This window comes from Lynx canadensis, chromosome A1, assembly GCF_007474595.2.
Source record: "Lynx canadensis isolate LIC74 chromosome A1, mLynCan4.pri.v2, whole genome shotgun sequence".
NCBI classification, from domain to species: domain Eukaryota; kingdom Metazoa; phylum Chordata; class Mammalia; order Carnivora; family Felidae; genus Lynx; species Lynx canadensis.
The window spans coordinates 177491190-177518915 of record NC_044303.2 but is presented as its reverse complement, the minus strand read 5'-3'; the positions used below and the strand labels follow the sequence as shown (position 1 = coordinate 177518915).

The 27726-nt window shown below is 37.4% G+C and overlaps 1 protein-coding gene across 1 annotated transcript in view; it reads right to left on the bottom strand.

Moving 5' to 3' along the window:
* UBTD2 (ubiquitin domain containing 2) overlaps positions 1-27726 on the bottom strand; it is a 61557-nt gene that overhangs the window by 10641 nt on the left and 23190 nt on the right. The window contains exon 2 of the mRNA XM_030327605.2: positions 10181-10417. Within this exon, the coding sequence (XP_030183465.1) occupies positions 10181-10417 (237 nt within the window). The remainder of the gene's footprint in view (positions 1-10180; positions 10418-27726) is intronic.

Here is a 27726-nt window from a genome sequence, read left to right as displayed (position 1 = left end):
GCTCCACTGACTGAGTCAGTCAGGTGCCCTGGTTTCAAAGTATTCTATCTAGTGTGGGAGAGATTAAAAATGGAATTAACACTGAAGATTACTTGTGTGGTCACTCAACAAAAAACAGAGATGAAATGACTTGATGGTGTTATTCAATTGCTTTGTTACTGTTAAATCCAGGACTTGAGTTCAAATCCCAATTTCAATTCCATGACTTCTAACTTGGAAAAAGGACACAACCTCTCTGTGTTTCATTTTCCTCATCTTTTAAAACGGGGGTTGTTGTAGGTGATTATTATAGGCATGAGGATTATATAACATCAGTTCAAACCATCACGAGTTATTAGTATTTTATTACTCTTGATTCTCAGTCCAGGTGTTCTTTTCATCATGTGGGCTACCTCTACATAGAAATGCTCTATTTAAGCTACTTATAAGTGCCTTGACGTTTAAAAACTTACATTGCATTATACATAGTTTGATCTATTCACATTTGATATATTTTGAGATAAGACCAGGAAAAAGGAAAAAAAAATTTCTGGGCAACCTGTATTTTGAAGGTGATTTTAAAAAGTTTTCAAAGAATTACCCTTTTATACCTCCCATATCCCTAAGCATGAAAAAGGACAAAAGAAATGGACCTTGAAAAGCATAACTGAACACCTGCCAATGTTTAGTCACAAGAATAATAAAGTTGGAGTTAAGTCTATAAGTAAGAGAAAAGTGCATGTTTGAATAACAGTGAGCAGCTACTCCTTTTATACAAGAAAGGTTAAGAGGGGAGCTTTTACATTTGAATTGGAAGGAAGATGGAAATCATACTAACTGTAGATGCTAAAGAAATAACCCTTTCTAAAAAATTAGAAGGTAGGAAGAGGGAGTAGCCAATTTTAAAAATTGTTTTAATCTTCTATATAATAATTCTAAAAAGCATTAAATGCTCATCTTTATAAAACAGATACTGTTTCTGAAACAAACTATGAGCCAGATTCTGTGAAAAATAAGAAGTAAAAACCACCTTTTAAAAAATATATTATTTTTTGGGTGCCTGGGTGGCTCAGTTAAGCAAGTGACTCCTGATTTCAGCTCAGGTGATGATCTCATGGTTCATGGGTTCAAGCCCCACTTTGGTCTCTGTGCTGACAGCACAAGCCTGCTTAGGATTCATTTATTCTCTCTCTCTCTCTCTCTCTCTCTCTCCTCCTCCTCCTCCTCCTCCCTCCCTCCCTCCCTCTCTTTCTCTCTCTCTCTCTCCCCTGCTTGCGCCCTGCTCTCTTTCTCTCTAAATAGATAAACTTTAAAAAATAATAAAATAAAGGGAGCCTGAGTGGCTCAGTTGGTTAAGTGTCCGACTTTGACTCAGGTCATGATCTCACAGCTCGTTGAGTTCAAGCCCCATGTCGGACTCTGCACGGACAGGTTGGAGCCTGGAGCCTGCTTTATTCAGATTTGCTGACTCCCTCTCTCTCTGCCCCTCCCCAGCTTGTGCTCTCTCTCTCAAAAATAAATAAATAAACATAATAATAATAAATAATTTTATTTTTAATTAATCTCTACACCCAATGTGGGGCTCAACTCACAACCCCAAGATCAAGAGTCACACATTCTACCAACTGAGCCCGGCAGGCATCTCACACCTTAGAAAAACAAAAACAAAAGGAAAAACCTGTTTATGCTAATTTGGGTAAGCCATTTAATCTGTAACCTAGTTTTAGTGGCAAAATACTGTGTTAGGAATGTTTTTATGATTTTTAGGTAATGCCAAAATAGCAATCAGTTAGAAAAAGGAGATATTCTTTTTTTTTTTTTTTAATTTTTTTTTTTCAACGTTTATTTATTTTTGGGACAGAGAGAGACAGAGCATGAATGGGGGAGGGGGCAGAGAGAGAGGGAGACACAGAATCGGAAACAGGCTCCAGGCTCTGAGCCATCAGCCCAGAGCCTGACGCGGGGCTCGAACTCACGGACCGCGAGATCGTGACCTGGCTGAAGTCGGACACTTAACCGGCTGCGCCACCCAGGCGCCCCGAAAAAGGAGATATTCTTTAAGAAATTTAGGACCATAAGTAAAAAATGTTGTGTAAATCATGAAAAATAAAGCTCTGGGGTGCCTGGGTGGCTCAGTCAGTTCAGCATCCAACTTCAGCTCAGGTAATGATTTCGTGGCTCGTGGGTTTGAGCCCCAGGTTAGGTTCTGTGTTGACAGCTCAGAGCCTGGAGCCTGCTTGGGATTCTAGGTCTCCTCCTCACTCGTGCTCCGTCCCTCTCTCAAGAATAAATACACATTAAAAAAAAAAATTAAAAATAAATAAATAAAGCTCTTAAAGGATAGAAGGCTACAGAAAAGAGATGCCAGATACGAGAATCACTAGGAAGATTTTTCCACAATATACATGTCCATATCATCCTCAATCTGAGTCACAATTTACAGAGTGAAAATATATGCATACATATAATATTCCCAGGTAGTTATGACATCAGCCGCCCTCTTAACTCTCCCTACTGCCATTTGAGAGTAATGAACTAAAGACACCACTGATATTAATAAAGGGAGATCATTAGGAAGCACGGAATTATTTTGCACTTGGACAAGGCAAAAATATAATGAATATGACCTGCAGACTGGAACTGAGACAAGGACAGAATCATTCAAGGAACCACTATAAGAAAATAAGGGAGGAAACATGGGGTAGAGGCAATGGGTGGTGGGATGTGTTTTGGTTGTTTCTTTCAAAAACAACTCAGGAAAAAAGATAGTTATTTTATAGGAACAAAAGCCATTGAGAAATACATAATTTTTGTGCACATAACACTGATATTAAATACAATTTAAACCAAAAAGTGTACAATCCTTGCTTATTTTGTACACACAAAATCTAAAATAACAGACAAGATAGCAAGACCTATACAAATAACATTTACAAAGACATTTCCATATAGTTTTCAAACGTTGAAGAATTTTTTATAATATTTATATTGGGAAGATAATATGAATAGGTTGAGATAATAAGATTATGGAAAGAGAAGACAGAGAGGATGAGATGAAAACAAGATAGGAGAGAGATTTGACTGAAAGAATCTTAGAAAGGAGTATATGGCCTAAGATCTCTTCAGATTGTCAATCTAATATCTAAATATTGTTCAATACTCTTATGGTAATACTAACAGATGTAGATGAAAGGGATAGGGATGGCCCAGATATGGGATGAAACTAAACTATGTCCTCAATGTTTAGGTGTCTAATAAACCTGTAGCTATTGAGTTAACACAACCTCCAAATTCGATTAGGCATATGCCCATGGGCAACCTCTTAAAAGCCAGAAAAAGATGTTATCAGTAGATAATATATCCAGAAAAATGAACAAACTCTATAATTAAAGATTTGGTACAACAAATTTACTTGTTAATGTCAGAGTTCAAGAAATACAACTGTTACCTTCCTAAAGAAGGAAGAAAGGTGGTCACAGATACACAACCTAACCTTACACCTTAAGGGCTGAAAAAAGAACAGCAAATAAAACCCCAAACCAACAGAACACAGGAAGCAATAAAGATTAGAGCAGAAATCAATGCCATTGAAACCAAAAAAACAACAGATCAACGAAACCAGAAGCTGGTTCTTTGAAAGAATTAACAAAATTGATAAACCCCCTAGCCAGTTTGATCAAAAAGAAAAAGGACCCAAAACAGTAGAACAGATCAACGAAACCAGAAGCTGGTTCTTTGAAAGAATTAACAAAATTGATAAACCCTAGCCAGTTTGATCAAAAAGAAAAAGGAAAGGACCCAAATAAATAAAATCAAGAATGAAAGAGGACAGATCACAACCAACACAACAGAAATACAAACAATAATAAGAGAATATTATGAGCAATTATATGCCAATAAAATGGGCAATCTGGAAGAAATGGACAAATTCCTAGTAACATATAAACCACCAAAACTGAAACAGGAAGAAATAGAACATTTGAACAGACCCATAACTGGTAAAGAAATCGAATTAGTAATCAAAAATCTCCCAAAAAACAAGAGTTCAGGGCCAGATGGCTTTCCAGGGGAATTCTACCAAACATTTAAGGAAGAGTTAACACCTAATCTCTTGAAGCTGTTCCAAGAAATAGAAATGGAAGGAAGACTTCCAAACTCTTTCTATGAAGCCAGCATTACCTTGATTCCAAAACCAGACAAAGACCCCACTAAAAAGGAGAACTATAGAACAATTTCCCTGATGAACACGGGCGCAAAAGTCCTCAACAAGATACTGGCCAATCGGATCCAAAAATACATTAAAAAAATTATTTACCACTACCAAATGGGATTTATATGTGGGATGCAGGGCTGGTTCAATATCTGGAAAACAACCAGTGTGATTCATAACATCAATAAAAGAAAGGACAAGAACCACATGATCCTCTCAATAGATGCAGAGAAAGCATTTGACAAAATATAGCATCCTTTCTTAATAAAAACCCTCAAGAAAGTAGGGACAGTAGGATCATACCTCAAGATCATAAAGACCATATATGAAAGACCCACCACTACTATCATTCTCAGTGGGGAAAAACTGAGAGCTTCCCCCCTAAGGTCAGGAATAAGACAGGGATGCCCACTCTCACCACTGTTATTTAACACAGTATTGGAAGTCTTAGCCTCAGCAATCAGACAACACAAAGAAATAAAAGACATCCAAATCGACCAGGAGGAGGTCTTTCACTCTTCGCAGATGACATGATACTCTATATGAAAACCCAAAAGGTTCTACCAAAAAATTGCTAGAACTGATCCATGAATTCAGCCAAGTTGCAGGATATAAAATCAATGCACAGAAACCAGTTGCATTCCTATACACCAATAATGAAGCAATAGAAAGAGAAACCAAGGAATTGATCCCATTTACAATTGCACCAAAACCATAAAATACCTAGGAATAAATCTAACCAAAGAGGTAAAAAATCTATACACTGAAAACTATAGAAAGCTTATGAAAGAAATTGAAGAAGACACAAAAAAATGGAAAAGTATTATTTCATGCTCCTGGATAGGAAGAACAAATGTTGTTAAAATGTCAATACTACCCAAAGCAATCTACATATTCAATGCAATACCTATATCAAAATAACACCAGCATTCTTCACAGAGCTAGAACAAACAATCCTAAAATTTGTATGGAACCTGAAACGACCCTGAATAGCCAAAGCAATCTTGAAAAAGAAAACCAAAGCAGGAGGCACCACGATCCTGGACTTCAAGCTGTATTACAAAGCTGTAATCATCAAGACAGTATGGTACTGGTACAAAAACAGACACTCACATCAATGGAACAGAATAGAGAACCCAGAAACCCACAAACGTATGGCCAACTTATCTTTGATAAAGCAGGAAAGAATATCCAATGAAATAAAGACAATCTCTTCAGCAAATGGTGCTGGGAAAACTGGACAGCAACATGCAGACGAATGAACCTAGACCACTTTATGACACCATACACAAAAATAAACTCAAATGGATGAAAGACCTAAACTTAAGACAGGAAGTCATCAAAAGCCTAGAGGAGAAAGCAGGCAAAACCTCTTTATCTTGGCTGCAGTAACTTCTTACTCAACACATCTCCAGAGGCAAGAGAAACCAAAGCAAAAATGAACTACTGGGACCTCATCAAAATAAAAAGCAAAGGAAACAATCAGCAAAGCTAAAAGGCAACCGACGGAATGGGACAAGATATTTGCAAACGACATATCAGATAAAGGGTTAGTATCCAAAATCTCTAGAGAACTTACCAAACTCAACATTCAAAAATAAATAACCCAGTGAAGAAATGGGCAAAACACATGAATAGACACTTCTCCAAAGAAGACATCCAGATGGTCAACTGGCACATGAAAAAATGCTCAATATCACTCATCATCCGGGAAATACAAATTAAAACCACACTGAGATACCACCTCATACCTGTCAGAATGGCTAACATTAACAACTCAGTCAACAATAGATGATTTTAGGATGCGGAGAAAGAGGATCTCTTTTGCACTGCTGGTAGGAATGCAAACTGGTGCAGCCACTCTGAAAAACAGTATGGAGGTTCCTCAAAAAATTAAAACGTAGAACTACCCTATGACCCAGCAATTGCACTATGAAATATTTATCCAAGGGATACAGGTATGCCATTTTGAAGGGACACATGCACCCCAATGTTTATAGCAGCACTATCAACAATAGCCAAAGTATGGAAAGATCCCAAATATCCATTGATGGATGAATGGATAAAGATGTGGTATATACATACAATGGAGTATTACTCAGGAATCATAATGAAATCTTGCCATTTGCAACTATGTGGATAGAACTAGAGGGTATTATGCTAAGCGAGATTAGTCAGAGAAAGACAAATATCTGACTTCACTCATATGAGGACTTTACGATACAAAACAGATGAACTTAAGGGAAGGGAAGCAAATGTAATATAAAAACGGGGAGGGGGACAAAACATAAGAAACTCTTAAATATAGAGAATAGAGAGTTGCTGGAGGGATTGTTGGAGGGAGAATGGGCTAAATGGGTAAGGGGCTTAACGAATGAATCTACTCCTGAAATCATTGTTGCACCATGTGCTAACTAACTTGGTTATAAATTATAAAAAATAAATTAATTTAAAAAATTAAAAAAAAAAAGAGGTACAACCATTAGCACTACTATTTATCAAATGTTTTCTGGACTATGGTAAGTAATTTATATGTGTTATTATCACATTTAATCAACACAACCACCCTATGAGGTAGGTAGTTATAATCCATATTTTACAAATGAGAACACTTAAACTTAAATTTTAGCAACACCACTGAGTACTTCTAGGTAAAATCATGTAGCTAAATAGCTAAGTTATAAACTAATGGTGAGTTAGAGCACACGACAGAACACAATTCAAAAGTCCACCCAAGAAACACTGTTAAGTTTCAGATATGAACAAGGAAATTCAGTCAAGGGTACCAATGACAGTAATACCCAGAAAGTTATTTTAGACATTTGAACAAGGAAAGATCAAACATCAGTTTGATTCCTTCACACTAAAGCAGAGAATAAGCAAAGAGATCTGAGCCCATATCCAATAAAATAATGCATAGGCCCTTGCCTTACATAAAACAGAGCTACTTTGTCTCCATGAACCTGTAAACAGGCCATAATTTATAGAACACAATCAGATATTCCTATAGATAACTATGATAAGTACAAAGTAAGGGAAGTCAAAGTTCTAAGGTTCTGGGTCTCAGGCTTATTCTACATTAAGGCAATCACAGATAAACAATTATTCTTTCCCACCCCCAATCCCCTACTCCCAACTTGCAAACCTATGCAAACAATAAATAAATACTGCTCTAAAAATATAGGCTATAAGTATTAAAAACAGAAGGAATGTAAAAAGTAATTATAAAGGAAGACTCTTTCCTTTATATAAAGCTAGCCTTTTTTTTTTTTTTTTTTTTAAGTAGGCTTCATGCCCAGCACAGAGCCCAACACAGGACTTCAACTCACAAACTGTACATTAAGACCTGAGCTGAGTTCAAGAGTCAGATGCTTACCCAACTGAGCCACCCAGGTGCCCATAAAGTTAGTATCTAAAGACAAGATATAGAACTGAAAGAGGTAACAGAGCAAGATGATGTCCACCACCCCAATTATTATAAGAGGTAAAGAATTTAGAGGGTATTCATGAAAATCAGGACTAAAGAGTCATACTGAAATGACATTCAATTAAACATTTTTTAAATGTAGGAAGGATAATTTTTCCATCTGTGCAGAAAAAGTGATCTATATATAGTAGGTGCTCAATAAATGTTATTAACACAAGCCTATGCTAATAAGCTTTCATAATGAATAATAACAGGACAGCTATGGAATATGTATTTAAAATTTTTTTTTAGGGGCGCCTGGGTGGCGCAGTCGGTTAAGCGTCCGACTTCAGCCAGGTCACAATCTCGCGGTCCGTGAGTTCGAGCCCCGCGTCAGGCTCTGGGCTGATGGCTCAGAGCCTGGAGCCTGTTTCCGATTCTGTGTCTCCCTCTCTCTCTGCCCCTCCCCCGTTCATGCTCTGTCTCTCTCTGTCCCAAAAATAAATAAACGTTGAAAAAAAAATTTTTTTTTAATTTTTAAATTTATTATTAAAAAAAATTTTTTTTAATGTTTATTTTTTAGAGAGACAGAGACAGAGTGTGAGCAGCAGTGGGGCAGAGAGAGAGGGAGACACAGAATCTGAAGTAGGCTCCAGGCTCTGAGCTGCCAGCACAGAGCCCGATGTGGGGCTCAAACTCACAAACCATGAGATCATGACCTGAGCTGAAGTTGGATGCTTAACCTATCAAGCCACCCAGGCGCCCCTAAATTTATTATTTTTGAGAGAGAGAGAGAGAGAGAGAGAGAGAGAGAATGCACACATGAGTGGGGAAGGGGTAGAGAGAGAGGCGGGGGGCAGGGATAGAGGATCCGAAGCAGGCTGTGGTGACAGCAGAGAGCCCAATGTGGGGCTCGAACTCACAAACCGTGAGATCATGACCTGGGCCAAAGTCGGACACTTAATAGACTGAGGCATCCAGGTGCCCCTGGAATATGTATTTTTAAAAGTTTCTTGGAAGCACAGTTCAGAAAATTAACAGAGATTTGGAAAACTGGGAAGGATACTATCTTTATTAAAGTTAAAATATCTTTATTTGAAAAGGAGTCAAAGGACATAAAGCAGATGATTAAACAGTGAAAAGCAGTGTTCTGAAAATGTAGACAAAAAGGGAGATATTGAAAAAGAAACAATGAAGATATAAATGAACAGAAAAGGATACAGAAGAACGCAGGTGATTATATACAGGACTAACTTGGAAAAATATTAATTTGAAAAACTAAAGAGAAAAATTTTATAAATACAGCATAAAATTAACACTTAAAGCTCAGCATACCATGAAAAATTTTGAAGTGTTTCTAATCAAAGAGACCAAGCAAGAGGATGTGCATGGGTCCAGCAGATATGTGTTCCTGGAAATACTCAAAGCTAATGGTGGTCCCTAGAGTCACATTCCTAAGCAAAAGAAAAAGGTTCTTCATAATGCTCAGGCCTGCAACCATAGAAAACTGTCCTTCAAAACATGTGACTTCTATGTTTAGTTTTTTTCATTTTGCTAAAAATAGGCTTGATGAGAAAGTATAAAGACTAAAGAAGCATCCACTGAGTCTCTAAGGCTTCTGAGATCTAAATTTGAGACTACTTCTCTAGTGCTCATAGGAAAGGAATAAAGTAGAAGCTCTAAAAGATTGGGGTAGGGGGTGGAGGGTCCTTGATGAAGAGCAAGGAAGTTTCTGAGGACGTAAATTAGAAAATACAGGTTATTAAGCATTCTCTTTCATGAGATTAAAAATATTAAATCTTCCATTTTTATTTATTTGCAAGAGAAAGCACACAAGTGGGGAAGAGGGGCAAAGGGAGAGAGGGAGAGAGAATCCCAAGCAGGCTCCGTGCTCAGTGCAGAGCCCCATGCAGGGCTTGATCCCGCAACCCTGGGACCATGACCTGAGCCAAAATAGAGTTGGATGCTCAACCAACTAAGCCACCCAGGCATACCCAAGATATTTAGATATTAAAAAATACATATATTGGGGCACCTATCTGGCTCAGTCAGTGGACCATGCGACTCTTGATGTCAGGGTCATGGGTTCAAGGCCTTATGTTGGGCACAGCTTACTTAAAAAAATAATACAGGGGCGCCTGGGTGGCGCAGTCGGTTAAGCGTCCGACTTCAGCCAGGTCACGATCTCGCAGTCCGTGAGTTCGAGCCCCGCGTCAGGCTCCGGGCTGATGGCTCGGAGCCTGGAGCCTGTTTCCGATTCTGTGTCTCCCTCTCACTCTGCCCCTCCCCCGTTCATGCTCTGTCTCTCTCTGTCCCAAAAATAAATAAACATTGAAAAAAAAAAATTAAAAAAAAAAAAAATAAAAAAAATAATACACACACACACACACACACACACACACAAAGTAAATCCACAAAGAAGCAAAGACAAATGTTCCTCTTTGATGGTGGTGGGGGGGGGGGGTGGTGTGTGCAGGGAGGAGAATCATGCACAGCAAGTAAAATGAACACTTCCCATTTGGTTTCTTGTTATTAGAAAGGAGCTGATTATGTTCCCCTTTGTCCCTGAGGACCACCAAACCTACCATGTGGTAATGTTATGTTTGCACCATCAATGATTGCTTGTGCCAGTTCATGATCATTGCTCTCAAAAGCATGTGCTGCAGCCTTCAAGGCATCCCAAATCTCTTTACGGCCTTCAAAAGCTGGTGCAGTATCCCAAAATTCATCCCTCTTGCTGCGCAGTTGTCCATCTGTCATGGGATAATCACTTTTCCATTTGGGTTTCTCCTTTTTCAAAGGCTGGTTACGACCTAAAGCGACTGAGAAGAAAAATAAAAAGCTGATATGAAAACCAAAATTTATAAACAATGTATTAAAAGTGATCTGGTCAGTTCTCTTTGATTCACTCATCAAAATTATAGCTACAAGTCTGCCTACTAGTCATTCTTTTTTTTTTTTTAGTTTATTCATTTATTTTGAGAAAAACAGAGCGTGAGTGGGGACAGGCAGAGAGTGAGAGAATCTCAAGCAGGTTCTGAGCAGTCAGGGCAGAGCCTGACACAGACTGAACTCCTGAAACCATGAGATCAAGACCTGAGCTGCTATCAATAACCAAATGAGCACCCAGGTGCCCCGCCTACTAGTTAATTCTTGCATTCTGAAATCTCCCTATTTAAAATTTTTTAAATGTTTTTTATTTATTTTTGAGAGACAGGCGGAGCATGAGTGGGGGGGGGGGGCAGAGAGCAAACGGGAGACACGGGAGATACGGAATCCGAAGCAGGCTCTAGGCTCTGAGCTGTCAGCATACAGCCCGACACAGGGCTCAAACTCGTGAACCGCAAGATCAGGACCTGAGCCAAAGTTGGATGCCTAACCGACTGAGCCACCCAGGGGCCCCTGAAATTTCCCTATTTTAGAACTACAAGAGCAAATGAAGACATTAGAAGGTTCTATCCAAAATGTCCATTGACAAGTTAGTAATTCTTTTCAACTCAGTTATGCCTTCTCCCCAGGATGACTTTAAAAATTACCCAGAAAAATAGCAATAAGGGTTTCATCAAACAATAACGGCAGTATTTTAAAAAGTCAAAGGATGACATAAAGAGAGGTAAGATGTTAGGAAAAATGAAGTAGCAACATTAGCTGGACTCTCAGGACTCTGGACATATGAAGCCAGAAAGTAGGAACTGAGAAATCCCCAAGAAGGGAAAGACTGCTTTGTGGTGTCCAAAGAACAGTCAAACCACCGGCTCCATATGAAGAAATCTAATCATAGGAGCATCCCCTGCACTTCAGTCAAGAAAGTGTAAATACTTTTCTCTGAAACCTATACAGGAGCTTATTTTGAAAGTAGTGAGGGAGAAGGTCAGAAATCAGGGCTTCACTCTTTGGAGAAAATAGGACTGAACAGGTGATCCTTGATAATGAACCAAGGGAGAAACTCCTGACTACAAGGAGCAAAAAAAAAGAGGGCAAGAGTCCACTCCTCTGTTGCTGTAAAAGGTATCATAGCTCCTTAGAGAACGTCACATAGTAGTAGAGCTAGAACAAGTGTGATGTAAGTTTTTTGCACCCAGACACTTACCTGGCCTAGGATCACTGATCTCACACTGACATACAGAGCCATTCTTAATCTTATATGGAGCCATAGGTAAGAAATAGTTTGATAGATGGAAAAATAAGTAAAAAGAAAACTGAAGCTTGATGGAGTCTTGGGTAAGAGTGGGTGGAAAGTAAATGACACAGTGGTGGGAAGGAGAGGGTGTACATCAAAATTCAATGTTCTATATTTAAGAGCAGAAAGAATACTAATTTAAAAGAAATTATTCTCAAAATGGTTCTAAAGAGGCCATGAAATTAACCACTCCCTTACTGGCCCAGAGCCAAATAAATTTGAGCTATTCATAACTCCAGTCCCTGGGCAATCTCTATACCCTATACCAAGCTATGTTCCTGATGACAGAACTAATACTGCCAAATGTGTCTGGTTTGACACTTGGATTAAACCATGCTCTCTCCCCCCAAACTGGCCATTTTGTCTCAAGGCAGCAAACATGAGATCTCATCTTCTACCTTCAGAACAGCACATCATGTCACTGCCAGCTGTTTTCTCTTAAAACATTCAGTGTTTTGAATCCTTGTACTTTTTGGCTCTGTAACTTATCCTAGTAAAATGCCAACCAGTTGAGTTCTAAAAGGGTATGAACAGCAGAGTAAGAAAACTGTCTATTTAGTAGCAAAGCTAGAAATAGAATCCAAGTCTCTTTATTTAACAGGTATTTACTGAACGTCCACTAAGGGTAACACTATAGGTGTGTGTATCTGGTTTAATTCAAATGTGAGAAACACAATCTATACTAAAGATTTTCCCTTGCATCTTCCAAATAATAAATGTATACAGAGCATTATTCTCTAAAAGGTGTTCACAATATGTCAGATAATCGCAATCTACTGGTTCTACCAAAAGGTAAAATGAAAGGCAAAATTTATTTTCTGCTGTATTAGCCTTTAAAGTCAGAAATAACTTAGGGACAACACTCAGTATAGTTTACTGAACAGACAGTAGAGGGCAGGATACAATAGGTAAATACTGCCCCCCCCCCCTTTTTTTAAGAAGTCTTCATGCCCGGCATGGAGCCCAAAGTAGGGCTTGAACTCAGGACCCTGAGATCAACACCTGAGCTGAGATCAAGAGTCAGATGCTTGGGCGCCTGGGTGGCTGAGTCAGTTAAGTGTCCAACTCTTGATTTCAGCTGGGCTCTGATTGTGATCTCATGGTTCATGAGTTCAAGCCTCATATTGGGACTCTGTGCTGAGAGCATGGAGCCTGTTTGGGTTTCTCTCTCTGTCCCTCCCTGCTCATGTGCTCTCTCAAAATAAATAAATAAAACCTAACAACAACAACAAAAAGAGAAACTCAGTGGATGAGCCACCCAGGCACCCTGGTAAATGCTTATTTGAATAGGTATCTATTCAACATTCAAATTAGTATCTATTATTCAAAGTTATCTATTCAATAATCAAATAAGATACCCATTTGAATAAAGTTTTGAGTCTTCCTGAGTAGTTCCAGAGAACTGTCTAGCCTCACATATATCAAACATATCAGAGAGATAACTAGTTGTAATTCTGTCATTGTGAGAGAATTGCAAAGCAAAGGCAGAAACAACAAAACCTGAACAATCTCAGTACCTACACCCAAGAAACCTAAAGAGGCCCTCAGAGGGACCAAAAAGAAAAACAATAAAGGTAGAAAATACTTTGGAAAAAGTAAAAGCCCCTTCCCTACAAATATGAGGTAGATTTTACCTCCCTCCAAATAGAGAAGTTTTAAGAACTCCCATAAAAAAAAGTGATGCATTATGCTTCTTAAGGATAATCATTCCAAATCCATTTCAAATCTATATGCTGTAAAGTTCCAAAGTAATTGCTTTATGTAAAAGCAAGTAAGACAAAATAAATGCTGTGACATCAAGTAAGCCTCCTTTTCTCTGTCTAGGTCTGTTTTTCTCCGTATCACAAACATATGTAATAAAGAATGTCTTTCTATTAAATGTCCATTATTAAAATACTTAAGCCTTTACAACATATTGTTTTAGTGCAACCATTGAGCAGTGATTTTTCACTAAAAAATATGAGGTTAAAAGCTTCATCATTTTAAACTAAATGCAGTTTGTTGCCTAACTTACCTTTGTTAAATAAACTGGAGAAAAAATGGATATTTAGCAATTAATATTTAGCATAATTTAGCATTTAAACTATGCTCTTATGAAAACATGAAAATATTTAGGGTTTTATGAGGATTTTAATATTTGTAAAGCACTAATAAAAATCATTAGTATATAATAAACTACAAATAAGTGTTTGCTAAGTAAAAATAAATTTGGGACCGCTATATAAAATAAAAAACCTTAAGACATTTTTGCAAAAATACACAGGCTAAGTCTTTTTTCTTTTCATACCTTCTGAATAGAACCTGACATTCTGAGAATTTGACATCAAGTACCTCCCTTAATTTTGAAAAGAAATGTTCTTTGACTGTCATGTTCTTCCTATGTGTTCATCGGAGTATTTTTTTAGGAATTGGTCATCAAATGTGCTATGATTTTAGCCAATACTATAAACCTTTATTTCTGAAAATACCTGGACACAGAAATGAGTCTCGCAGCTAAGAAGCTATGTTTTTTTTGAACCAAGTCAACCATTTTCAATTATGAAGGAAAAGATGTAAACTATGTATATTTAATTAGATTACATCTTATGCTCTGAAACTTTCAGATTGACCTGTTTCACACATCAATCTGACTCCTGATACCGAGAGAGATGCTCATTATCATTCATGTATCTGGGACTAAGTACAGTATTATGCTCTAACAATGAATTTAAAGACAGGACACAGTTCTTTTTCCCTAAATTTCTGATTTAAATTGCAGGCAATCAACCGCATTAAGTTTATTCCATGGTTTAACATACAACAAAAGATTAATGAAGAAATCTAATTTTATTATTTCAGAAAATACACTTCTTTCCCCCATCAATCCACAGTTACTTTTTAAAACTTTGCCAAAAACTCACCTTCTGAGAAGCCTCTTTAAAAAAAAATTTTTTTTAATGTTTATTTTGAGAGAGATAGAGATAGATAGAGAGAAAGACAGAGAGAGAGGGAGAGAGGGAGACACATAATCCAAAGCAGGCTCCAGGCTCTGAGCTGTCAGCACAGAGCCCGAACCAGGGCTCAAACCCGTGAACAGTGAGATGAACAGTGACCTGAGCAGAAATCAGACGCCCGGGGGAAGCCTCTTAATCACACTCATCTACTTATCTTATCTTTCCTTATAACTATTCAACACTTCTTCCCACTCTGACAAACAGATCTAACATGCAGAAAACCCAAGAAAGGTCTGCTTCTCAGATCCAAATAGCAACATAATCTTAAATAATTAGTTTTACACAATTGAATGAATTTTGCACAAAATTCACTTTGACATTTTGATAAAAAACAATGATCTCCAAAATGAAGTATGTTGATAGTTATTTTCCCGCTTTTGGTTCCTCTCTTTTGGTTTCCTCCCTCTTGGTTTCCTGATTTAATACTGAGACTCTTCAAATGAATAAAGGAGAAGCCATAATGTATAAGGTAAACATCAAGATATGACTCAAGTAATAACAGCTTTAACAGACTGAAAACTAGAGCATCAGTTTTGCTAACACAATAGCCTAAGGGAAAAGACTGAATATTTAAAGAGATCACCATCAAAGGACAAAATGTTGTTTAACAGAATTCTAAAAACTTGAAAGCAGCAAGGAATAGGATTGGGATAATGTTCCTATATTTAGATTGAGTCTGAAGATCATGAAAACTAAAGGGAAATTTTTGTTACTCCCAAGAGTTAAGAATAGATCCTACAGAACTCTTCCACAACAGATGGTGCTAGCCTAAAAGGATACTCGTATTTTATTCTCATGTAAATTTAGAACACACTACACACACACACACACACACACACACACACACACCATACATTACCTAAAGCAACTGTCAAAATAAAAATAGGGATATGGGGATTAAAATGCTTAAACTAAGAGCATCAACATGGCCAACTGTCAAAACCATACCCATAAGTTCTCTAATATCTGAGAATCTAGATGTGGAAGAGACCTTAGATGGTACCAGCCAACCTTACTATGTGACAGGAAGGGAAATAAGACCTAAGGAGGTTAAACAACTTGCTCAAGATCAAAAAGAGCCAGAACTAGAACCCAGATGACTAGATTCAAAGTCCAGAGCTCTCTTTCCATTATAGCACTCCATGTCTCACTTGGGCTGAGAAATGTATTTTCTTTTACATACCAAATCAATTACAAGCTTCATTTAAAATAAAGCATGTGTTGAGTCGTTTTTCTAGTGATCCATCTTTCACAGACTTATTTTAGGACCAATGGAATATCTCTGGAGAAAGAAAAAGTTAACTGAGCAGCACCAAATCCCCAACCTAATTCATTTCTTTGGAGATAACACGCTCACCAAAGAGCAATTCTATAATAAAGGAGAAGCTAATGCAGTTTTCTGGTCTGTCAGCTTCAACTTATAAGTACTCAGCGTCTATAGCTGATTAGGCACTAAAGATCACATGTATACGTACTTATCTACGTAAGTTAAATACACCATTTTTAATGTTATTTTATGAAAAATAGAAACAAGAACTTTGACCATGCTTCCATCCTACAGTTTATAAAAATTAAGCAGTTAATTTTATAGATACAATATAAGATATAATTTTAAAGACATACATATAATTTCTAATGTTGTCTGAGCTAGCTTTATTGATAGGGAGGGGGGGAAAGTAAATATAATGACTTCCTGGCCTGTTTTTCAGAGTATAAATCCACTTACCAATGGCCTGAGCATACAAACAGGCAACAGGAATGCCAACTTAGAACAAAGTATGCCAAAGGACTTTTCTTAATGGGCGAGTCTTAATAAAAATGTTACAAAAGCATACATTAAATCCCACAAACGTACACGGAAAGCCCCAACTTTATTTGGAAGGCTAAAATTACATAAAATTGGAACTAAGAAAATGGTCGCTTAACAGAACCCCCACTGTACCTTCTAAAGTAATAAGTGCAATTTTCAGAGGATTCTACTGGGTAGGGGGAATAGCTTTATCTAGAATTACAGTCTTTGGAATCCAGGGACTTTTTTTTTTTTTTTTTTCAGGAATCCAGGGACTTTTACTTCTATTAATTTATGGGTAATCCAAGGGAGGGGAAGCACACATAAGTCAAGGATGCCCATCATCTCCACAACTATTTAACATTGTTTTAAAAGTGTTAGCGCAACCAGAACAAAGCAATCAAAAGCATAATAACCAGAAGGGAAGAAGTAAAACCATCTCTAATTGCAGTATGATTGGAAAATACAAGAAAATCAGTGCTAAAATTAAATAAGAAAAAATCAATATGATAATGGGATATAAAATATAAGCCTTATATACATAAAATACCCAGCTAGAAGAGATAATGGAAGAAATGGTCCCATTTATAACAGTAATAGAAAAGACAAAATATTTTGAATGCAACACCTGTTATCAGGATGCATTTTTTAAACTCCTGAAAGACCCCTAAGTAGACTAGACTTGAACAAAATGAAGACATCTCTTATACTTGGATGTTAACATTATGAAGATGTCAATTCTTCCCAAGTTATCTACATTTAACATGTTTCCAATGAAAATAAAAAAAAAAAAAAAAAACTTCCTGAAGGTAGATGAGTAGATTTTTTTTAAAGTTTATTTATTTTGAGAGAGAGAGAGGAGAGGGGCAGAGAGAGAAGGGAAGAGAGAATCCCAAGCAGGCTCCATGCTCAGTGCAGAGCCCAACATGGGGCTCCATCCCATGACCATAGGATCATGACCTGCAGAAATCAATAGTTGGATGCTCAACCAACTGAGCCACCCAGGTGCCCCAAAGTTGTGACAATTCTTTCAAATGATTCAGCTGTTAAAAGGGGGAGTGTGTGTGACTGTATAAACACATACACATATATACACAAAAGAGAAAAATGTAAATACAGCAAAATGTTAACTACTAAATTTACATGGGAAGTATACAAATATTCATCGTACTATTTTTTCATGCTTGAATATTTTCACAATAAAACCTTTTTGGTAAAAACTCAAACGGTGAGAAGCAGTTAAGACCTGAATTCAATATTTAAGGTACTTCAGTTCTGATCAGTTCTTGATACTCAATGTTATGTTTACATAACTGTTTAAGTTCCCCATGTTTGATTATAATAAAGGATCAGAGAACTCTAAGTTTATACTACACCAAGCACATAATTCAGAAGCTAAATCTGTGCTACTCAAACTTCCAGTTTCAGAGTTCTATTTATATGTGTACGGCTTTTTGGCATATGCCTAATCCACTCTTATATATTCCCATGTCCAGGTTCCTGTGCCTATCCTTGAGAAAGAAAATAATAAAAAGCAGAAACCAAAGAAATTGAAAACAGAAAAAAAGAGAAAAATCATGAAGGCAAAACCTGACTTAAAAAAAAAAAATCAATAAATTGATAAACCTCTAGCCAGAATGACCAAGGGGGGGGAGGTGGTGACAAAAATTACAACATAAGAATGAAAGAGGTGGTATCATTAGAGATCCAGCAGATATTTAAGGGATAATGAAGGTGTATTTACTCAGGAAAAAAGGGATAACTAAAGATATTTATATTTTTATATATATATACATATATATATATATGTACTAAATATATATATATATATATATATATATATATATATATATATATATATATATATATATAAAGGGGTACTAAAGATATTTTGTTTTTAAAAACTTCCTGACAAAGGAAACTCCAGGCCCAGATGGGATTACTGAATTCTACCAACACAAAGAAGAAATAATATGGAGCTCCTGGTGGCTCAGTCAGTTAAGCCTCCGACTTTGGCTCAGGTCATGATCTCATGTTTGTGGGTTTGGCCCCACATCGGTCTTTGCGCTGTCAGCATGGAACCTGCTTTGGATTCTCTATCTCCCTCTCTCTCTCTGTACCTCCCCTGTTCATGCTCTCTCTCTCTCAAAAATTAAACATTAAAAAAATAATAATAAAATAAAAAAAGAAATGATACTAATTACTCACACTTTCATAAAACAAAAGAGAAAGGAATACTCCCTAATTCAATTTATGGGGCCACAACTGCAAAAAATAAAATATAAAAAAACTATAAACAAGTATTCCTCATAAACACAGATGCAAAGATGAAATAAAGACCTTATCAGCCATATAAAGACTGAAAGATCTCGGGGTGCCTGGGTGGCTCAGTCAGTTAAGTGTCTGACTTTGGCTCAGGTCATGATCTCTCGGTTTGAGGGTTCGAGTCCCACGTCAGGCTTTGTGTTGACAGCTCAGAGCCTGGAGCTTGCTTCAGATTCTGTGTCTCCCCCTCTCTCTGCCCCTCTCCTGCTCACACTCTGTCTCTTTCTCAAATATAAACAAACATTTAAAAAAAAAAAAAGACTAAAAGAATTTATCACCTACATACCTGTACCCAAATATTACAAAGTACTTTGGGCAGAAAGAAAATGGTAACAGATGGAAACCTAAATCTACACAAAGGAATGGGGACCATTACAAATGGTTAACTACATGGACAAATATAAAAGACATTTTAAGTTATTATTCAAACCTCCTTACAAAATAATTGAGTGATGGAGTGCCAGGGTGGCTCAGTAGGTTGAGTGTCCCAACTCTTGATTTCAGCTCAAGTTATTATCTCAAAGTTTGTGGGATCAAGCCCAGTGTCAGTGGGGAGCCTATTTGGGATCCTCTCTCTCCCTCTCTCTGCTCTTCCTCTGCTCATGCTCTCTCTCAAAATAAATACATAAGCTTAAAAAAAATTGAGTGCTATCACCAGAAAAGATAAAGAACTTCTTTTTTTTTTTTTTTAAATATTTATTTTGTGTGTGTGCGAGAGTGAGAGAGACAGACAGACAGAATCCAAAGCAAGGCTCCAGGCTCTGAGTTGTCAGTACAGAGCCCAACACGGGGCTCCAAACCCACAGACTGTGAGATTATGATCTGAGCCAAAGTTGGACACTTAACCAACTGAGCCACCCAGGTGCCCCAAGGACTTCTGAAAATCTTCTCTATAAATGCAATGAGAACATTGGCAAAAATTGTCAAAATAAACTTCAGAAATCTGGAAATTAACCAAAGACTTCTTACAATCCAGGGAGGATTTACTCCTTCTTATTCAAGAAAAAGTGCTGAATTTTGGTAAAAACCATGAGTATTGTGGTATTTTAACATGCCTTGACCAATTCCCCTCTCCCCAGCTCCAAGGCAGACTTGAGAACCAACAGACAGCAATCACAGTGAAAGCCACCAGCCCCACAGCCACGGGAGAGGTCTAATGGGGTTGGAGCTCTTTAAAAGCCCCAATCCCAAACAAACAAACAAACAGTCGTTTTTGGCCTATGTGGAAGTTCTCTGGGAAATATTACTCATAGGGCTTATATTTATTTGACCTAACTTACAGCTCTCCCAGGATGAACAGCCTTTTCCTGGGGCATTTGTCAAAAACTATAAGCAGAAATTGTTTAACACTGCACCTGCAAGAGGCAGTGAAACATTTGGGGCAAGCAAGAAGGTAATCAAAGCTGGGGAATGAGATGTCCAGAAAAACTGACGTATTTCTGGGAATCTAAAAGGCTGTTCATGCATAGAACTGTGCATATTCAAGGACTGTGTACATGTTTAGGAAAGACAAGAGAATATCCTAAGGTCTTATTTCTGACTGATACTGAGGCTCTGTACAAGTAGGAAATAAAGGCTAAGGTACAGCAGTACCAATATGAGCCCCAATATGTGAGCCCCAATACGAACACAGAGCCATGTAGCAAAGAATAGGACAATTATTGATTCTGCACTTTTAAGGAAATATGTACACAACCATTAGCTCACCACTAAACTAAGCAGAGACTTCAGTGGCCATACCTAACAAAGAATACAAACTTTACAGAATTAGTTCAGTAAAGTCAGTAAAAAAACAAAAAAACAGTAATAATAACAAACCCTGAGGGAGAGAGAATTTGAAATCAAGGGTTGTCATGTAGTATCTTAAATGTTCAGTTTTCAACCAAAAAAATTAGGAGACATGCAAAGAATGTATGGCCCACGCACAGGGGAGGGGGCAGCAGATAAAAGAAACTGTCACTGAGAAAGTCCAGACATTGGACTTACAAGACAAAGAATTTAAGCTATCTTAAATATGTTCAAAGAACTAAAGGAAACCATGTGTAAAGAACTAGAAGAATGAGATTAAGTCTTAATAAAGAGAAATTATTTTTCGGAGTATAGTTGACACACAATATTACATTAGTTTCAGGTGCACAATACTGATTCAACATCTCTATTCCTTATGCTATGCTCACCACAAATGTTAGCTACATTTGTCACCACACAACACTATTACAATATCATTGACTGTATTCCCTATGCTGTGCATTTCTGTGACTTATTCATTCCATAATTGGAAGCCTGTAGCTCCCACTTGCCTTTATCCATTTTGCTTCCTCCACCCCCCAAGAGATAGAAATTATTTTTAAAATGATGAAAGTGCAATAACAGGGACACCTGCGTGGCTCAGTCAGTTAAACGTCCAACTTCAGCTCAGGTCATGATCTTGCAGTTCATGGGTTCAAGCCCCACGTCAAGCTCTGTACTGACAGCTCAGAGCCTGCAGCCTGCTTCGGATTCTATGTTTCCCTTCCCTCTCTCTCTGCCCCTTTCCTGGTCATGCTCTGTCTCTCAAAAATAAATAAAAGTTGAAAGAACGGAAGGAAGGAAGGAAGGAAGGAAGGAAGGAAGGAAGGAAGGAAGGAAGGAAGGAAGGAAGGAAGGAAGGAAGGAAGGGCAATAACAATGAAAAAGTCACTGGAGAGACTTAATAACAGATTTGAGCAGGCGGAAGAATCAGTGAACATGAAGATAGGTCCTTTAAGCTGATCTACTCTGAGGAACATTAAAAAAAACAAACAAACAAAGAAAATGAGCAAAATCTCAAGAGATCCTAATAAGGGTGTAACCATCAAGATTACCAATACACATACACATAATATGAGTACTAGAAGGAGAGAGAAGGGGCACCTGGGTGGCTCAGCTGTTTCAGTGTCCAACTCCTGATTTCGCCTCAGGTCACAATCTTGGAGTTTGTGAGATCAAGCCTCATGTGGGGCTCTGCACTGACAGCATGGAGCCTGCTTGGGATTCTCTCTCTGCCACTCTCTTGTGCTCGCACACTATCTCTCTCTCTCTCTCTCTCTCAAATAAACATTAAAACAAAGAAGAGGAAGAAGAACAAGAGAGAAAAAGGTACAACGAGTATTGGAAAAATAATGGCCCCAAACTTCTTATATATGATGAAATACATAGATCTATATATGCAAGAGATCCCTACCTAGACATATAATAAAACAGTCAAAAGCCAAATACAGAGATCTTTTTTAAAAATATTTTATTTTTATTTAAGTAATCTCTACACCCAAGGTGGGGTCCTAACTCATGACCCTGAGGTCAAGAGTCTCATGCTTTTCCCACTGAGCCTCCCAGGTGCCCCACATATAGTAAATATTGTTGTTTTCTTTTTCTTTTTTTTTTTTTAATGTTTTTATTTATTTTTGAGACAGAGAGAGACAGAGCATGAGCAGGGGAGGGGCAAAGAGAGAGGGAGACACAGAATCCGAAGCAGGCTCCAGGCTCTGAGCTGTCAGCACAGAGCCCGCCACGGGGCTCGAACTCACGGAGCGCGAGATCACGACCTGAGCCAGTCCGAGGCTTAACCGACTAAGCCACCCAGGCGCCCCTGTTGTTTTCTTTTTTAAGTTTATTTATTTTCAGAGAGAGGAAGCATGAGTGGGGGAGTGGCAGAGAGAGGGGGGAGAGAGAATCCCAAGCAGGCTCTACACTGTCAGTGCAGAGCCTGATATGGGGCTCAAACTCTGGAAACGTGAGGTCATGACCTGGGCTGAAAACAAGAGTTGGATGCTTAACCAACTAAGCCACCCAGGAGCCCCCAAAGAGAAGATCTTTAAAGAACAAGAAGGAATTCTCACATACAAGACATCCTCAAAGAGTTTAACAACTGATTTCTCATCAGAAGCCACAGAGGACAGAAGGCAGTGAGATGGATATTCAAAATAATGAAAAGAAGAGTGTGTTAACCAAGAATTCTATATCCACCAAAAAGTATCTTTTGAGAATTATGGAGAAAGTAAAATATGCCCAGATAAACAAAAGCTGAGAGGTTTTGCTGCTAGCAGACTAGCTCTGCAAAAAAAACCCAAAAAACAAAACAAAACAAAAAAACTATAGGAAGTCCTTCAGGCTGGAACAAAATGATATTCGACAGTATTGTGAATATACATTTAGAAATAAAAAAACATCAGTAAAGGTAAATTTACATATGCAAATTTACTCAGTTCAGTATAAAACCCAGCAAATATAGATTTTTCACTTGAAATTGTTTCTTCTTATTTGATCTAAAGGACATGTGTATAAAGCAATAATCATAAATCTGTGTTCATGAGCATACAATGTACAATAAAACCTTGATTTGCAAGCATAATTCATTCCAGAAACATGCTTGTAATCCAAAGCGCTTGTATCTCAAAGCAAATTTCCCCATAAGAAATAATGGAAACTCAAATGATTTGTTCCACAATGGAAAAATATTCATAAAAAAATGATTACAATACTGTAATATTATATAAAACAATAAAGAAAATACAAAATATAAAGAAAAATAAGTAAATTAACCTGCACTTACCTTTGAAAACCTTTGTGGCTGATGTGAGGGAAACAAGAGTAAGGAGAGTTATTGTGTAGGACAACTCTCACTATCACTAACAGAATCACTGCTATCACCTCAATCTTTTTCTGCATGCAGACCACTATATATACTCGCACAGATGTTGACTATAGTACAGTAGTAATAAATTCTTGTTATATACTGTATTTAATGTAACTGGCAATAATGCAGCAGAGGAAAAGGGCCTATATCTGCAGACAGCCTGATTTAGAATGGAGCAAAGCATTCCTAAGCTTACTCTTGCACAGAAAAGTAAAGGACTGTCCATAGGTGCTTTGAAGTGACAAAAATTAAACTAGTATCAGTTGTGGGCACCTTCCAACATTCTGGAAAATCACTGATTTCTGCCAAACACCACGGCCTGAGTCCAGCAACCAAGCATGAGAGACGATCACCCCTAATCCCCCCACACACAGAGGGGGGGGGGAGGGAGGGAGGGAGGGAAAAGAACCACTGGCTCATTTGTCATCATGTGACATTTGGTGCCAGGTACTACTCGTATTGCAAGACACTGCTCGCTTATCAAGTTAAAATTTATTAGAAATGTTTGCTCATCTTGTGGAACACCTGCAGAACAAGGAACTCGCAATTCAAGGTTTTACTATATAAAGATGTAATTTGTATGTTAACAAGAGCACAAAGGAGGGAGGGGAAGGAGCTTTGTACAAGTTTTTATGTGCTACTGAAATTAGATTGCTTTCAATTAGATTGTTATAAATTGTTAATTATAATCTCCAGAGCAACCACTAGGAAAACGACACAAAAATATATAGCAAAAGAAATGACAAAGAAATTAAAATGATACACTAGAAAAATATCTATTTAACACTAAATAAACCATTAATAGAGGGACAGAAGAAAAAAGGAATAAAACATATAGCAACCCCCCCAGAAAATGGCAAATATAAATTCTATTTTACTAGTATTAACATGAAATATAAATATTAAGCATTCTAATCAAAATGTTGAAATTTACAAAAGCGCCTGGCCGGCTCAGTCACAGAGCATGCAACTCTTGAACATGGGGTCGCAGGTTCTAGCCCCTTGTTGGGCATGGAGGTTTCTTAAAAAAATTTTTTTTAATCTTAAAAAAATGTTGAAATTTACAGAATTGGACCAAAAAACCATCATTCAACTATATGCTACCCACAAGATACACTTTAGAATGAAAAACACATTTAAGTTGAAAGCAAAAATGGAAAAAGATATACCACGCAGGGAGTCACCAAAAGAGAGCTGGCATGACTAGGTTTGTATCAGACAAAACAGACTTTAACACAAACATTTTTACTAAAGACAAAGAAGGACATTTTATAATAAACAGGTCAATTTATCAGGAAAATATAACAATTATAAACATGTATGTACTTAACAACAGAGTCCCAGAATATATTAAGGAAATAACCTTAATAACCAACAGAATTGAAGGGATAAAGTTCTACAGTAATAGTTGGAAATTATAATACTCCATTTTCAATAACGAATAGAATAGCCAAACAGAAGACTTGAACAATATTATAAACCAAGTAAACCTAACAGATTGATATATAGAACATTTCACCAACAACAGCAAAAATACATATCCGTCTTAAGTGCACATGGAAATTCTCCAGGACAGACTAATAAATTAGGCCAGAAAACCAGTCTCAATAAACTTCAGGCTGAAATCATACAACATATATTCTCTGACCATAATGGAATAAAGGTGGAAACCAATAAAAAAGACAACTGGAAAAGTCACAAATATATAATATGGAAATTAAACAACACACTCATATCCAATGGATCAATTAAGAAATCACAAGGAAATGAGAAAAGACGAATGAAAACAAAAACACAAAATATAAAAACTCGCAAGATACAGCAAAAGCAATATTCACAGGGGAATTCAGAACTAGAAATGTTTACATTTAAAAAGAAGAAAATTCTCAATCAATAACCTAACTACACACCTTAAGGAACCATAAACCCAAAGCTAGCAGAAGCAAGGTAATAATAAAGATTAGAGCAGAGGTAAATAAAATACAGAACAGAGAAACAACAGAGAGATTCAACAAAACCAAAAACTAGTCCTTTGAAAAGACCAACAAAATTGTCAAATTTGTAGCTTGACTAAGAATAAAAAAGACACAAATAACTAAAATCAGAAACAAAAGTACAGATATTATGGCTAAATTTACAGGAATAAAAAAAGATTATAATACTAGAATACTATGTGGTACACCAGCAAATTAAACGACTTAGATGAAATGGACAAGTTCTCAGAAATAAATTATCAAAACTCATTTAAGAGAGGTTGGGAATGCAAGCTGGTGCAGCTACTCTGGAAAACAGTATGGAGATTCCTCAAAAAACTAAGAATAGAACTACCCTACAACCCAGCAATTACACTACTAGGCATTTATCCATGGGATACAGGTGTGCTGTTTCAAAGGGACACATGCACCCCCATGTTTATAGCAGCACTATCAACAATAGCCAAATTATGGAAAGAGCCCAAATGTCCATCAATCGATGAGTGGATAAAGAAGATGTGGTATATGTATATACAATGGAGTATTACTCGGCAATCAAAAAGAATGAAATTTTGCCATTTGCAACTATGTGGATGGAACTGGAGGGTATTATGCTAAGTGAAATTAATCAGAGAAAGACAAAAATCATCTGACTTCACTCATATGAGGACTTTAAGAGACAAAACAGATGAACATAAGGGAAGGAAAACAAAAATGATATAAAAACAGGGAGGGGACAAAACAGAAGAGACTCATAAATAAGGAGAACAAACTGAGGGTTACTGGAGGGGTTGTGAGAGGGGGGTGGGATAAATGGGTAAGGGGCACTAAGGAATCTAACTCCTGAAATCATTGTTGTGCTATATGCTAACTAATTTGGATGTAAATTAAAAAAAAATAAAAAACAAATAAATAAAATTAAAAAAAAAAGAATAAGTTTTTATTATGCTAGGCCATGGCTACATTTTTCTAGAGTGTCTCCTGAGGCAGAGGAAATAAAAACAAAATTAAACTATTGGGGCTACATCAAAATAAATTGCTCCTGCTCAGCAATGGAAACAATCAACAAAACTGAAAAGCAACTTACTAAATGGGAGAAGATATCTGCAAATGACATAGCTGATAAACGGTTAGCACCCAAAATATATGAAGAAATTATACAACTCAACAGCCAGAAAACAATACAGTATACAAATGGGCCCAAGTCACAAACAGACATTTCCACGAAGAAGACATTCAGATGGCCGGCCAACAGACACATGAAAAGATGCTCAACATCACTCATGATCAGGGAAATGCAAATCAAAACTACCACGTGGTATCACCTTACACCTGTCAGAACGGCTAAAATCAATAAGAAAAAAACTAATGTTGGTGAGGATGTGGAGAAAAAGGAACCCTCATGCACTTTTGCTGGGAATGCAGATTGCTGCTGCCATTTTGAAAAACAGTATGGAATTTCCTCAGATAATTGAAAATAGAACTAATTTGTGATGCAGCAATTGGACTAATGGGTACTTACCCAAAGAATACAAAAGAAAAAAAAAAAAAAAAACTACTTCTAAAGGATATATGCACCCCTGTGGGGGATACGCTTAGGAATCCCCTGAGTTTACACCAATGGGTTAACAAGACACAAAGAAATACAAAGTCAATATAATGCTCACACCCAAGTTTGGGTAAACCAGATTGGCACTCCAAGAATAGGGGGGTGCAAAGACACCCCAAGAATAGGGAGGCACAAAGGTGCCAGGAATAGGGAGGTGCAAAGCACCCCAACATAGGGAGGGGTTGCTGAGCCCCCAAAAATAGAGAGAGAGGCAAAGGCCTGAAATAGAAATGGCACACAGGAATAACAAGATTAGATATTCAAGGTGAAAGTACCCCATAGCAGAAAGCTGCTTCCCTAGGAGATTGGGGCCAGGTTAGGTAAAAATTGGTGAATTGGACTTTGGACCACTGCGCTGCAGGCAAAGCAGCCCAGAGCTGAGATGGTTAACAAAAGAAAAGGTGGCATATTAACCCTGAGGTTATTCCCCCTATCTGTCTCATCCCCTAGGCTGGCAAAGATAAACAGGTGCGGCGCCTCCTGTCTGCTGTTAACAACCATCTACCCATCTGCCTGGTGCCTGGATTTTGTTTTATATTGACCCAAACCCCAAACACTGTATATATTTAAAATCCCCTTTTCCCCCTCACATCCACAAGTTAATGTTC